Raw genomic sequence first — 16,429 nt, 5'->3', positions numbered from 1 at the left:
GCATGAAGTAATTCTCAAGGAACTAGAATGATTTTTCAAAGGTAGTTATTACAACTGACTGGAGGTAGAAGTGCATAATGGGTACTTAAATATAGTTCAGCACTTTTAATTATTTTTTAATGATCATTTCAATAATTTTCCAAGGAGATGTGGCATAATCAACGAACCAAAACCTCCACAATTTCTTGCATATTTCTAGGCTAATTTAAGCCTTTCTTGCAAGTTTAATTAGCATTCAAATGAAGTAGACATTCCTCAGAGAACAAGGTCTGACAGCATGTGCAAAATAAGATCAAATCAAGCTCTTGTAGCTGGTTTATGTACTAATTTAGAGAAAGTATAGAAATGCAAGAGCTTCATGTAGAGTAGAGTACCCCTTGGTGTGAGAGCTCTTCACATTTTCAGGGCTCCTGTGCAGAAGGCTATTTCCAAGTCTAGAGGGGGTATTCTGACACTGCAGTGTGTCACTTCAGAACCGAACAGTGCCACTCGAAGTGTGCTTCCCGGCCCAGCAGCATCAACATCAAGTAGGGGCTTATTTGAAGGTGCAAATTCTTGGGCTTAACATAGAAATACTGAGTTCTAATCTTTGAGTCAGAGGTCCTAGAACTCTGTGCTTTGACAAGATCCTCCTGTGATTCTTGATTTGTTGTAAACATCCTTGGAAAACTCTCACATGCTTTTTGAAGCAGTCCAGGCTACCCAGCAGAAAATTTAAGGACCATGGTGAGGATGTGGCAGGTCAGTCAACAAATTCAGTCCTTAACCATGCCACTTTTTCAATTATTTAGTCATTCCATTTTCCAATGATGTTATATGGAAATAAGCAAATGCTAAGTTGAATTTAGCTGTCTACAATCTGGTCAAGTAATAGTCTCTCACCTCTGAAATACCTACTTATGACTTAAGTCCCCCTTTAAGCAAAGACACAGAAAGCTATTTGTAGTTCTCATGTCTTTTCATTCCTACTCTCCTCCCTACTTTTTTCTCTCCGTTCATCAGATACCTTAATCTGTTTTTATGATTGAATAATGGATGTGAGGTGAGGGATAAATTAAAAATGAGAAGGCATCTCTTTTGCATTTTTTACTTTGTTAAACAAATTTGCACTCCTTAGTTCATGGGCCCTAAAGTTTTTGTGTTATTTCAATTTTCAACCTCTTCTATTCTGGAACAAATTGAAAGGCCATTTGGTATATAAAGACCATGCTATCTAATTGCACGCATGCTTAGGGCATGATACATAAGCTGAGTTGATTCTTGCAGTTCCCATTTTAATGAAAATCATTCTATATCATCAGCTTGTCTCCTTATAACTTGGACTATTTTGTGTGCAACTGTTTAAGTTTGGCCTCTATCATGTCATTTCACCTCTACTTTCTTATTTTATTTCTTTCTTTAAAATTTTGTTTAATTCTGATCTTTTATTTCTAATAACTCTTTCTCACTTTTCCTCTTGAACTTTTCTTCAAGTACCTCTACCATAAACATTGTTAGCTTCAAAGTCACAGCGTTGGTCTTCTTCTCTTACCTTTCTTTAGCTTCACATGAAGTAAACTTCCATTATGTGGGTCCCAAAGATTTAGTTCCAGGCCATCCTCTGTCATGAACTAGACCGACTTGCATGTATGCAACTTACACCTTCACCTGGATGCCTTAACTTTACTCTATTTGATTTGGTCTATCAGCATTGTCCTAGTTCAGCACTTTCTTCATGAGTGCTTGAAAATGACAATTTCTGCTTTGCCTCACGGTTCCAACTCTTCATCTAAAATGTTGTCATCTTCAATTTCATACTAAAGAACTTTTTTCTCTTTAGTTTTACAAAGTTAAAAGTTGAAATTTAATGTTACTTTTGTAAAATCTAAAGAGACAACCTGAAAACCTCTCCTCCCAACACCCTGCTCTAAATTAAGTGCCTGTGTGACTACACATCCTCCTGGAAAGTTCTATTTTCCTTTATAGAAGTCAGCACATTTTGAAGTTACACATGCATTTAATCTCATTAGCTTACTGCTGGTCTCTTTCACAGACCAGTGATTTCCAAGTTTGGTTGTATTTTAGAATCATCTGGGAGCTTTCAAAAAATATTGATAAGTGGGCTCCACTGAGACAAATGAATCACTGGGCATGAAGGGATGAAATTCCATCAGACTTTGAAATTCAGGTGATTTTGACAAACAATGTGAAGTGAATACCCTACTACCCTAGTATTGGTTATAAGCCCTCTCTTCTTCCCCAAGAGGAAAAGAATCATCTTTTTTTTTTTTTTTTTGCTCATTGCTCAGTACCCAGCACAGTGCCTGACCTATAGCATTAAAAATTATTTATTGGCCCTCCCTGGTGGCGCAGTGGGTTAAAGCGCGGCACTAAGAAGCTAAAGCCATTTCTGCATGAGTTCAATTCCCGCCTGCCCCAGAGGTGACCACATGGCATGGCAGACCTCTCCTGACCCGCCCGCTGCTCCCCTCAGCAGTGTACTTCGTTGATCTGCCTGTTCTGCTCCCCGCTCTGTCTCTGGTGAATCCTCTCACCCTCCGCATCTCTGGCCTGTACCCCAGTTCTGTATGCACAAATAAATAAATCTTAAAAAAAATTGTTTATTGATTTTTACTGTCTAATTATACTAAAATTGTTCCGGCGTGTGACTTATTCTAGTCACTGCATTCCCTCTGCAGATTTAATTCCGTTCCTTCTGCCTTACTTCAAGATAATTCTTTCTTCTATCTGGAATGCTTCTTTCCTCTTTCACTGGTTTTGCATTAAATCATTTTTTTTTTAACATTTAGCTTAAATATTATCTACAGAAGTCTTGCGAGTACAAGAGTCCCTGATCTGTGTCCCTCATCAGCCTGTACTTAATTCTAGTATTTTAGACATGATTTTGGATTGCTACATGTGCTTCTTACCCTCACTTGATTGAGGGTTTTGGATCAGCTTTCACTTCTTTAAACAGCTAATCTGTCATTTTTATTTTGATTATTGATTTCACTCATGATATAACTAGATACAAAATCAAGGTCATTGTTCCTTCTCTTGCCCTATAGTAGTATAATCACAGTAGGGCAAAAATGTTCACTTTTATAGCAACTTTTAATAAGCATTTGGAAACTGATTTTAATATATCCTTCACTGGAATATTATAAAGTTTTAAAAAAATGAAGTTGTAAAATATTACTTAATAATATGTAAAATGTTCATATGCTATATTGTTATGACAAAATAAGCTTCGGGATGTAAGTACAGTATGTTGCCAATTTTATTTTATTATTATTTAAAAATAATTTAAATTTATTTATCCATATAAGAGATGGACTGTAGGCCAGAGGTGCAGGGGGGAAGAGTGAGAGGATTCACCAGAGACAGAGTGGGGAGCAGAACAGGCAGATATACTGAAATACACTGTTGAAGGGAGCAGCAGGCAAGACAGAAGAAGTTTGCTGCACCATGTGGTTAGGTCCCTGGCTGGGGATTGAATTTGTGCTGCAGTGGCTGCTGATAGCTTCATAGTAGTTAAGACTTAATCCCTTGCATCACCAGGAGTCCTTGTTGCAAAATTTATAAAACAAGCCCTATTTAACCATCAATCATCAATGAAAGCTTGAACTATATTACAGTGGTTATTTCTGGGTAGTAGAAATTTTTGCCTTTGTCTTTTCTTTTTTAAAAAATAATGAACATGTATTACCTTTGTAATAATGTAAAATACAGTAAACTAAAAAAAGTGGCACTGATTATCCATTAATCAGGTGAACTGAATGAAGATAACTGGTAGTTTGCTGAAGACATGAAAAGAGCAGTAGCACATTTATTTCATAACTTTTTACTCTAATTTATTATTTAGAATTAATGAGGTGTGGTGGTTGCTGATTTACATTTATACAATACAATTTCAAACCACCCACACTTATATCCTATAATATAGGTAATGAAATCCATACTGTCTTGTTCTTTTTGACCTCTGAGAACATATCATTGTTTTACAAGATAATGTATCATAATTATTTCTATACTATGAAATTCACTCTGGATAATTTCTGTTTATACTATGCTATTGGCCTTTGTCTGAACTCCTGAAGTGTATTTATCTACTTGTCAAGCATTTAAAAAACAGCATGTACTCACCTTTTTGCAGACAAAGTCACCAGGTAAATACAGAGTGGATTTCAATCTTAGCAACATATCATAGATCATCTGTGTATCACAACCCTAAAGAAAAAATAGGAAAGAGTGAAATGAGTCTTATAAAGTTAAAAGATCAATAATCTAAATTATTTTAAAATGCAATGGAAATAAGCTATAATATCGATAGTAAGAATTTATCAGGGGTGCCTCTTCCTGGTGGAAAAGGGGCTAAGTCTCAGCACTATAAAGCTCTCCGTAGCCACTGCAGCATGAGTTTGTTTTCCCAGCCAGGAAGCTGACTCATGGTGCGGCAGACCTTTCCTGTCTCATCCGCTGCTCCCCTCAGCAGTGTATTTCAGTAGATCTGCCCATTCTGCTCTGTCCTCTGTCTTCAGTGAATTCTCTCACCCCTGCACCATTGCCTGAACCCCAGTTTTTGCATGCATGCATAAATAAATCTTTAAAAAGTTAAAAAACAAGAACTGATCAGTAGTATATAAAGACCCTGTTGGTGGGAATGTAGACTGGCCCAATCCTTATGGGAAACAGAAAGATTTCTCAAAATATTAGAAATAGATCTACCGTATGACCCAATAATTCCACTCCCACACATTTACCCAAAGAATGTGAAAACACTAATTAGAAGGAATACATGCCCTCCTATATTTACAACAGCACTACTTACACATAGGTTATGGAAGCAACCTATGTGCCCAACGACAAAGGGGTGGAGTTGGAAGATGTGGTATATATACACAGTGGGTACTACTTGGATAAAAAATATCAACTCTTGCGGCCCTCCCTGGTGGCGCAGCGGGTTAAAGCACTGCCCAAAGAAGCTTAAGCCACTTCCGCATGAGTTCGATTCCCGCCTGCCCCGGAGGTGACCACATGGCGAGGCAGACCTCTCCTGACCTGCCCGCTGCTCCCCTCAGCAGTGTACTTCGTCGATCTGCCTGTTCTGCACCCCACTCTGTCTCTGGTGAATCCTCTCACCCTCCGCATTTCTGGCCTGTACCCCAGTTCTGTATGAATAAATAAATAAATCTTTAAAAAAAAAATCAACTCTTGCTATTTGCAACAGTATGGACAGAACTGAGGGGGATTTTGCTACACGAAATATCAGAAGTAAAAAGAAAAATACTCAATAGTGTCACTTAGATGCCTTGTGATCACATAGAACCCTCTTAGCAAAAACACAAATGAATTCTGCATTGATCTTATGATCTCCTCCACCAAGGAAAATAGTGCCCTTGATGATTAAAAATTTCATTAGAATTATACTGGAAGTTCCTAACCATTAACATGGAATATTATTGAAGCCAACTCCCAATCATTCATGTCCTTGAAGAAAAATAACTATTGTAAATGATTAAATATAGAAGGTCTTAAAAAACCCATTTATATTACTTTCATATGCATGATTTGATATTCCGACATTAAGTTTTACAATCCTACTAATAATTTATACATTAAAAATAAACTTTTAAAATATATATATATATTTTTAAATAAACTTAGAGGGTCCTCCCTGGTGGTGCAGCAGGTTAAAGCACAGCATTAAGAAGCTAAAGCCACTTCAGCATGAGTTTGATCCCCACCCTGGAGGTGATCCACATGGCATGGCAGATCTTTCCTGACCTGCCCGCTGCTCCCCTCAGCATTGTACTTAGTTGATCTGTCTGTTCTGCTTCCCACTCTGTCTCTGGTGAATCCTCTCACCGCCCCTGAGCCTCTGGCCTATACCCCAGTTCTGTATGCATAAATAATAAATAAATCTTAAAAAAACAAAAAAAAAACCTTAAAAAATAAAGTAAAACAATATGAAGTTTTTACTTCTTGTACATATCTTATTGGAGTGAGTTTTGGTGAAAATTCTGAACTTGTATTAAATTGCATTCACAGGCATTACTAATGGTAATAGTTTGTTCTTATGGTGATAATTCCTGTTCCATAAATGCACAAAATTGTACATGCAATATTATTTTTAATACTGAAATCACTAGAAACTGCCTTATGTCAATCTGTGGTAAGTTTAAAAAAATTGGAAATTTGTAGGCTTGAATACATAGACTGTTTTAGATAAACCATATCTATAGCAATCTAGCTACCTACCTATCTGATAAAATTCAACAAATAATGTAGAATAAAAAAAAACAAGGTAAATCATATTGAATATATTCAATATGATTCCAAAATAATGCTCATGTAGTTGATATATATGTAGATAAAAAATACATTGATAAAAATGAGGGTTGATAGAATAACCTCAAAAATCTACTATCTCCCTTTGTAGAGGCCAGGAGAATGACACTGGGGAAAACAGAGGAGATATATATTTTAATTTTAATTGATTAAAAAAATACAAGATAACACATATTTCAAGATTGTGGAAATAAAATCCTTTTACTAGGAATAAATTTCAACTTTTTCTTTTATCTTTCATGTGAGCTCACTAGCAAAAAAAGTTCTAATAAAGGAAACCCAATCAATGGAGAGTATTAGACCAAACAAGGAGAGAGTCTTAAAATAGATAAACAAACAATTAGTGCTTTTCTCATTAGAAATACCCAAGCACTACATCAATAGCTTTCAGAGTCTAGCTTGGATTTATTCAAGGAGGAAGATTTGAACCATTAAATATGCTTACACAGAGCATGTTTCAAATCATGTAAACAGAACGAAGCAGCTCTATGTAGGGAAAAACCTGCGACTTAAATTTCATTAATTGCTTTGAGTTACTCAATATGTACATATAGTCAGGATGCTTCTTTATTTATTTGCTTCCTTATTTTATTTCAAGTTTCCTCACCCTACAAGGAGACACTAGAGAGCGGGGATCACATATAGGTGCAATATCTAGGGTAACTCAAATAGTAACTGCTTAGTTGTTTAGTTAGTTTATTAGGGATATGAGCTAATTGTTCAAGTACTTTTTAAAAAAGTCTAGCAACAGTACTTTATTATTTTGATATCACCAGAATAAAAAATTAATAAAAATGAAATTAATAAATCTCAGTGTAATTGCAGATTTGACTTCACATCCTCTGGAGAGAAAATGTGATGGCATATCTGATTGGGATGTCATTGCTGGAAGGATCCTTTTGTAAATGATAGAAATCCTTTTGCTGAACCCATTTTATTCCTGGCTTAGACTGTCACTCACATACAAAACTCTTTCTCTGAATCTTTCATTCCATTTTCATACCAACATATTGAAGCTCTAGTTGTTACATAATCACAAATAATGAATCACAGATCCCAGTGAGGTTCCTGTTTGTGGTCGGTTTATCAGTGTTACTAAAGCAGCTAATAGTGAGACACACTGTGCTTTCCTTGACAGAATGGGGTACCTGGATTTCATCCCTGGTTTCCCACTGCTAGGCAGAGGTGCTTTTTCATCCTGAAGGAAGTAATTTTAATGCTCGCCATTAGGTGGCGCAACATTACTTTTGTTAATATTTCTTCCATTCTGGTAATTTAGTGGTAGAAACAAAAGGTGACTTTCCTAGTATTTATTTTGATAAAACACATTTAATAACCAAAATTAAAAGGATAAATCATTATAAGGGAGGGGGAAATTGCCCAACATCGTAGGAATAAATTGCTCCGTATTAGTTTGATACCTGAAGTTGGGGTGGAAAAACATGAAATCTGCCAAGTAAAAGCCATTTCGTGAACAATCTACCCTTAATATGATTGAGACAGTCTGATTTTTTGTCTTCTATTTTACATGGTGATTATGACCCACTTATGAATTCATGATCCCACCCCCAATGGCCTGAAAGTTGTAGTGTGAAACTATTTATCTTTATTAACCTGTTAACCAGTGTAGGAATCCCTCACAGGATCCCGACAGATGATCAGAAAATTGTACATGATGCTTCTAGTTAACCAGAACTTCCTTTGTGTGGGAAAATTCCTACTAGAAGTTGGGAATTACTTTCCAAGTAGTTAAATATTTCCTATAATCTTCAGGAATTGGCCCCAGAGAATATTTCCTTCCTCTTCCTTCTTTTAATTCCTTTGTTGCTTTGTCCCTCTGTTCCTCCTTAAGGTATTTACTAAGCTGCTATTGTATGTCTGACACTGTACTTTGTCTTATGAAATACATTCGGAAATGACCAAACCTTATTCCCCCAGCGTTTTACTCTAGTAGAGGTGTCTGCAATGTGGAAATGGGGTTTACAGGTGAATATTCCTTTGTTTGACAAATAGAGTTAGCCACTTTCCTGCTCATGTAACAGAATTTAGTATTTATATATCTTCTGCTGTTCTTGAATTAATTTTTCTCCCCACATCTTAACATCCACAACATCTACACTTTTTTAAGGCCATCCTTTTTTTTCCCCCTAAATGGAAGAATAATTTACATATAATGAAAAGTGCAAATTTTAAGGGACAGCTGGATCAAATTTAACATATGCATATATCATGTAACATCTCTAGCAAGAGAAAAATGCCTTACATGACCCCACAAGGTTCCCTCATTTTTCTTCCAAGTCAATATCTCCATTATACTCTTTACTTGAAGCAATCATTGATCTGACTTCAGTGGAAATGTCATCATTAATAATTTCTTAAGACCAGACTTGGTTTACTATGCAATCCCTACTTTTCACCTTTGGCTGTAAAATAATCTGTCAAATCTTTTTTAAAGCTTGTTATTTTCACTGTAAAAAGTTAATTTGGATGTAACTTAAATAATTTTAAAAACCAATAATATGTTAAACTTTAAAGCATAGCATATGTAGCTCTATTGACTCATAATGGTGTTTGGAATAAACTAACACTCTCAGGCCTAAAAAATTGTTGTAAAACTATTGCTCATTTTATATTTGTAATATTATAATATAGATGTAAATTCAGAATTTTCCTTTTTTGTTTGTCACAGCTAATGACTTTGCTCATTTCAAAGTATTCTGATAATTAAAAATTTTTTAATCTAATACATTTTAGACAATTTGTTCTCACTTTGTGTCACCTGCAACTTAGTGCCAGAGACAGAGTGGGGAGTAAAACAGGATGATTGATTATAATTCTGCTGAGGGGAGCAGTGGGCAAGACAGGACAGGTCGGCCATGCCATGTGGGTCACCTCCCTGGCCAGGGATTGAATTTGTTTTGCAGTGACTATAAAGAGTTTTATGGTGCTGTGCTTTAACCTGTTGTGCCAGGAAGAACCCATTTTTTTTTTTAAAGCCTCTACATTGAATTTCACCATCTACAAACTCTAAATCCATATTCACAGGTATTTGGAGATGGGATTAGGCATGATCTCTGATTGTCAAGTCAATTCACAGCTAATCAGAGTGTGATTTGTTATGCATTGCCAAAGTGCACTCATAAATGGGAAATGGCATGCATGCTAGTAAGGACTTAGAGCTGTAGAGTTTAATTATATTTAAATTAATGCAAGAAGAGCCTAAAGAACTCTTATTTTTTGACACCAATTAGGAGAGAGAGGTCTCCAAAGAACAAGTTATCTGCTGAAGAAAGACCCATAATTTACTTGACTCTTGAAGTCTACATAAATACTCTAAATTATTTTGACTTTGTTAAAACACAAGGAAAAAAACCTCCACACAACTTCTCTGTATAAGAAGAGCTTAGATTTTGTAAACAAACTGATATTGTGTCTTCCAATTAATCTGAAAAGCACTTGCCTTGAATAAGCCGACTTTGCTGATGATGCTGAAGTTGCTGTCAATGGCGAGGGCTAACTGCATTGTAGCTGGCAGGTTCTCAATCAGATCAGATTCATCTTCATAAAGAAAAGCACATCAAACCGTAAAGTGGAATAATTCATGAGAAAAATCATCAAAGTATAAGAAAATTTAAAGAAAATAAAGGGAAAAATGCCAACTCTTTATAAGTAAATAGTTCCTTCAAATTCTTTTATTTTCATTACTTTTACTGGCCATATGTAGCAATGATCATAGCACTATTACTATCATGAGAGAATAGAAGTATTTTAACTATTGATGGTATATTGAATAGTCCCAAAACACTGTGTTGGCTGAAACTTTAGAAATAAAGTTTAATGATCACAGGACTAAGGCTACCTACAAACTGGGATGGGAAAAGAATCTTGTCTTCTGATTCAAGATTTCAGTCTTTAATTCTTAGGGGCTGAAAATAATAGTGAGTGCCATGTGCTGTTTGAAAGCTTACAAAACTCTGTCATATCCATTATTTCATTTGACCTGGTGACAACCCTAAGTGTAAGTATTTTCATTCTTGTTTTGCAGACAAAAAAAAAAAAAAAAGAATGTAGCTCAGGGAGGCTATGATTTATTCAACTGTGCATAATTTGTTGGTGGTTCAGCTGGGAATGGAATCTAAAAAAGAGTATGCTAAGAGAGTAAACTCACATTGTTATTTACTTGCTTATTAATTGAATGAAGATGTGGATATATTAAAGATTGTCTACTTGTGAATTAAATGGTAGAACTTCAGATGGATGAAATATCACACAAACTGTCCATTTCTGTGTGAAATAAACTGAATTTCTGAGAGTGGATTATTTTTGCTGCTTACTTGTGTCCAATTATAAAAGAAGAAGATGTCTTTATTTTGCTCCAATTTTGATTCTAAATACAAAAACCCTTTCTCTATATGCACAGCTCCTTTTTCTTAGCTTGGTTCACCTTTAGTTCCTTCTTAAACCAAGGAGATGGAGAAGTGTCTTCAGGGGGAGAGAGCAGGTACCAGCAAATTATCCTTTTGCTATCTTTTCTTCTTGAAATGCCCTAAGGAATAGCTGTGTATACTTAAGAGAGCACATTGTCTAGGTTGTGTGGATTCCAAAAAGGTCCTAAACAGACAGCTGGAGTTTCCAGAGTGGCAGAAAAGTGAAGAAAGGGTCACATTTCAACAGCCAGTGCTTTTATCTGCTCTTAGGAACTTTGTGATTTGAGAACAGCAAGGTAATTTGTACTTTCTGGAGGCAGAACCATTTTTGGTTTCTCATTTTTATATGGTAAGGAATAAACTAAAAGTTGAATCTGATTATTGTCAACTAGCACATCATCTTTAATTTACTGTGATCTTTTAAGAAAGGTTATTTTTAACTTCAGTATTGTAATACTAATCATAGGCAACATGAATTATTAAGTCTCTTAGAAGACACTGAGTACCTTGCAGCCGGATAAGGATGGCCTGAAAGATTCCTGCTCTTTCTGAGAATCTTTCTAAATACTGTGCTCCAGATACAAGAGTACAAGTGTTTGCAAGAGAAGAGATGCAGGTCTGAGTTCCATTTAGTTCATGTGCTGGCTCAGTGTCCTTTGCAGAATTTTTCATTTTCATATTTCACATCTTCGAAAAGGGGTTGCTAACCCCTAATTTTCCCAATTCTTTGTGTGTGTGTGTGTGTGTGTGTGTATGAAGATTATATGAAGTAGTGTGTCATAACTAGCATCCGGTAGGCACTGAATATGAGTCAGTTTTGCTTTTCCCAGAATTGTATAGTTATGTCTGGATATTTAAGAAAGACCAAAAAAAAGAACCCACATATCATAGTAAATCAGTGGTGTTCTAAAGACCACTCAGCTGTTTTCTAATCTTTTGCTCAAGCCGACCTCTCTGACCTTAAATTATATTACCTCTACATTTACCTCATAGACTTTCCTTTGTCAGTAATTTGCTATTCTTACCTAGCATTCTTTGAGATTCCCATGTATATTCATACCAAATTCGAACCCGATTCTGCACACTCTTAGGAATGGAATAAGTGTTCATGTAGCCAATGGTATGATCCATGCAGACACGGAAGTTGCTCTGATTGGATGTAGCTGCCCCAATTACATCTCGCATCTAAAACCACAGATATGGTAACTCAACACCTGGCATCTAAATTACATCTCACATCTATATGTAATTTTTTCCAAAAAAAATTACTAAAAGTTCAGCTGAATTAAGAATTCTCACATGATACTTTTCATTTCAGTGCATTGACTACTCCTTTAAATCGCAGATATTGGGTCCTAATTGCAACCATTAACATAAATTGTTGGGCAAATCAGATCCTCTTACTAAGGCAATGTGGAAAAGGCCTGACTTACCTACCACAAGTGGTTTTTGTGAGAACTTAGTCACATAATGCATGTGACTGCACACAATCTTCTTGGCGAACTTGTATGTTGCTGCAAAGATGTTAGTTGATATTTTAGAAATTATAGAGCTTGTGCTTACTCAAGAATGTGAAAAGAAAGCTGAGCAATTACCTGGAAGAATGGCTAGTCCATTTTGGTGAGTCTCACTTTGAAAACATCCTTCATATATTATCTACTGTGGCTGGCTATATAGACTCAGTTCATCATGAAATTGCAACCTCTGTGCTTTCCTTTGTGTTGTTTAGACAGATAAAATCAAATCTTATCGTGCTTAGGGCATAGTATTCAGCAGAAGCTGAAATGTGCTGAAATTACTGAAGCATCATCTACTGCTGTGACAATACTTAAGGAACTGTCAGGTTTTCGTTCTTGGATGTTTATAACTCTGCCATAAAAACCCACTCTAGGTTAAAAGCTGATCTTTAAGGTCTCAGCACAAAAAAAAGATATATAGCTCAACTCTTCCTCTCACATAGAGGGAAGCAAGTGGTTGTAAATTTGGTTTGACTGTGGGTTTATAATAGGGAGGAAAGCCAGGGCCTCACTCTCACACATTTAAGAATTTGCTCATTCACTCTAGTAGCTGAGTCTTTTTTTGCTTATGGAAAAACTACTCCTTTTTTTTTCAGGTCTATTTCAAATGGCTCTTTTATTGCAGTTCTGTCCTCAGTTTCCATTCTAAAAGTTAATAGAATCTTCTACCTACTAAGTGTCTGCAGAACAATGGTGCAGATAGTCAAATTGGATATATGTTTTTCAGTTTCTAACTTAGCCCTCAGTCACTATCCTCAGTATTCTTCCACAACTTCAATTCCTACACCTCCCTTTTCAAAGCTCTTCTTGACAGCTGATGAACATTGCTGAGTTACCTGAGGCTGTAAGTATTGGGCTGGTAGGACTTAGGCTGGGAGATTTAATGAAGTTTTAAAATGGGAAACAAGGACAATTAAAATCACTATTAATCAATGTTTTGAGGACCTACATTTGCAGTGACAATAACCTGAATGATTTATGTAGAATCCTACAGCAACACTGGGTTTTGATGATCTGGGATTTAATGATGTGTATTCTATGATGTGTTCCAGGTGAGGGAAGTATGCGAGGGTGTCCATCTCTATGAGAATAGACTATTATAATTAAAACCTGACAGTGAGATCAGGAGGTAGTACTTGACATGGACTTACGTGGTCATTTTTAATAAGAAGAGATTTTGTTCCAGGATTTCTAACTTTTGTTTCTAAATGTTGTTCTTAGCTTTCATATTCATTATAAGGTACAGATCTGCTTCAGTCTTTTCTGCTCTAGTACCACTTTATCAATGACTTGATTTTTTTTCAGTTTTCTATTAAAACCTCAAATTTAATATAAAGGCAGGTGGGGCATATGTAAAAAAGTAGCACTTTTTAAACTTTCATTAATATATTGAGTCATGAAGATCTTCTAAATATATTGAGTCACGAAGATGTTCTAAATATCTTTCACTCAATAGGTCTTGGATAAGGCTTGAATTGTTAATTTTCCAAGTGATGTTGCCATTGCTAGCCTTTGAGTACCACGATAAATTGAACTCAAGCTTCATAGAGATTTTTAGTCTGGTACTAGGCAACCACAGAACTCCTATACCTCACAGCCTGCTGAAATTACTCCTACCCTCCCACCCTAAACCCACTCATCCCGCCTATTCTATTCCTTCCCTGGTGCTTCCATATGTGGCCCCTTGACCTAGTGTAAGCCCTCCTCTTGGGTCTGTTTATGTAACTTTTTGGGACTCTTCTCAGTTCCAATAGCCCCTCATCTTTTGATCTCACTGTACCTAAGGAATAAGAAAACCCATATTTAAAAACAGGATCACCCCTTCTAAGTCATACTAGATCTTAAATAATTTTTCTTGAATTCCCATGACATTTTGATTAATATTCATTAAATTTGTATATCTTTGTTTCACAACCCAAGTCCTAACTTGGACTTCTCATTGAATTTAAGATAAAATTCAATCTCTTTCATTTAAGTATGAAGTCCTTAAACTATATATATATATATATATGTATGCAGACCTTCTTTTTTATATATATAAACCTTATTTACCAGTGTCCTTCAGTCCAGTCATTCCAATGTTCTTTCTACTTGCTCAAACATACCTATCTATACCTGCTGAATACTATATGGTTTTTACAGGTGTTTTAAGTGCTTTCTCTTCCGTGAAACCACCTGAGAAGCTCACATTTTCAAAACTAATATAGAGCCTTCAAACTCTGCTCTGGTACTTATCATGGATAGAAGATTCTTAATATCCATGGGTGTAGGATTTGAATTTTGACTATTTGTGTTAAGCTTCAGCTGTTGTAAAGAAAATTTTTTATTCCTAAAGTTTGTTAAAGCTTGGGTTTTAGTCATACCATTGTGAGTGTGGTGACAGAGAAACAAATTATCTAGTGGGGATAATCATTTTGTGACTTTTGTCTAACGACACAAACCTCAATGTAACTTTGAATCTCAAACACACAGTAAAATAACTGCAAAGCATAACTTGTGAAGATGCTGTGTTGTCAAGCTTTTCATTTTTGGGGGGCGACTTCTTAAAGATATTGGGCTCTCTCCTTGGCAAATGTCAATTTCCTTCCAAGAGAATTATGTATTATTTATTTATTTATATTTTCCACTAGACTTGATTTTATATTGGTAAGGATATGCTACAATATACATTTGTGAAGCAACTATTTATTAATTAGATTTCTTTATTTTTTATTATTTTTTGTAGTAGAGATTTTATTTTTTCCCTTCCAGTTTTATTTTTTATATCATTATTCATTTTGTGTATTTTTCACCTTTATTGGATTTATTTAGGTAGCATTTGGTAGTGTTTGGCTTAAATGACCCCTGAAGTCAATTTTAACCCACCCACTGATTTATGTTAATAATTACGGGTTGAGTTATTAAGAGAGCTTTTAAAAGTTTTGGGAAGTTTGAAATAAGAAGTTTATAGAAACTTGACTATCTGAGTTTTAAACATACAGGTCTTCTGAAAGATATAATGGTTTAAAAATTGAAAAGCAATGCTGATTCTTTCACATGCTCCTTGATTCATCAAAATAGATGAGTTAGTTACAAAAAGCACTTGATTTTGATTTTTCCTTTGCAGAGCCTACAAACATTGGTTAGCTTTTCAGAAATAACAGCGTAATTCATCTAGGGATTTGTATCTCAATTTACCTGTCCAATTAAGATGGAGAAGACAAACACTCCCAGAAAAAAATTCAACAGTTGAAAAATAATTTCAAATAAAGTCTGTGGTTCTGGAAGGCCTCCAATCGTAATTAAAGATCGAATGGCCCAATAATAACATCTCAGATACCTGTGAAAAGATAAACATTTTGCTTTTACTGTAATATTGAAATGCCACCATGCTTAAGAATACAAAATCACAACACATTTTTTTCCTAATCAACATTTCCTTTCTATAGGTAGCACTAGCAAATGTCATGTGTACTAATGTAAGCTTCTTGATAAACATTGTGAAATAAACAAACAGATTCAGCAAGGCTGTCTAGTCACTGTTCTGTTTATCTTTTGCTGTAAAACAACCCCAAAACTTAATGCTATAAATACCTACTTTATTAGGTTCATAATTCTGTGGATCAAGAATTTGCACAAGGCCCAACTTCTGTTTTCTGAGAGTGACCCTCAATTGGGATAACGTGGATGGTAGAAGATAGCTGAACAGACTTGATTGAAGCCAAATGTCTGCCTGGGTCTTTGATTTTTTTTTTAACTGGGTTCCTCTGTTCTCCACATTTATATGCTTGAAATGCTCAAGATGTTATCTCCTTTCACATGGCAGGAGTCTGGGATAGGATGTTCAGAAAAACTAGGGCTGGTTGGGTATCGTTTTTTTTTTCATTCAGTCTCTCAATAAGAGTAGTGTGGGCTGCCTCACAGCATGGTGGGCTCACAGTAGACAAACTTCTTACATGGTAGCTGGTTTGCTGCAGAGTAGTAGCAGCGCATGCAATAGCTGTAAGTCTTGCTAAAGCACAGAAGTTGAATAATATATATTTTTTAAAGACTTATTTATTTGTGCATACAGAACTGGGGCACAGGCCAGAGGTGCAGGGACAGTGAGAAGATTCACCAGAGACAGAGTGGGGAGCAGAACAGGCAGATCGAGGAAGCACACTGCTGAGGGGAGCA

The 16,429-nt window shown here is 35.7% G+C and overlaps 1 protein-coding gene across 1 annotated transcript in view; it reads right to left on the bottom strand.

The window, feature by feature from the left end:
* Positions 1 to 16,429, bottom strand: part of CNGB3 (cyclic nucleotide gated channel beta 3) — a 101,530-nt gene that overhangs the window by 21,209 nt on the left and 63,892 nt on the right. Inside the window, exons 11-14 of the mRNA XM_004679750.1 lie at positions 15,452 to 15,593; positions 11,783 to 11,942; positions 9,791 to 9,888; positions 4,126 to 4,209 (exon numbers count right to left, since the gene is read on the bottom strand). Of these exons, the coding sequence (XP_004679807.1) occupies positions 4,126 to 4,209; positions 9,791 to 9,888; positions 11,783 to 11,942; positions 15,452 to 15,593 (484 nt within the window). The remainder of the gene's footprint in view (positions 1 to 4,125; positions 4,210 to 9,790; positions 9,889 to 11,782; positions 11,943 to 15,451; positions 15,594 to 16,429) is intronic.

Source organism: Condylura cristata, unplaced genomic scaffold (genome assembly GCF_000260355.1).
Source record: "Condylura cristata isolate star-nosed mole 26May11 unplaced genomic scaffold, ConCri1.0 scaffold00009, whole genome shotgun sequence".
Lineage (NCBI taxonomy): Eukaryota > Metazoa > Chordata > Mammalia > Eulipotyphla > Talpidae > Condylura > Condylura cristata.
Note: the sequence above shows the minus strand (reverse complement) of the source record. Positions and strands in the feature narration are given on the sequence as shown.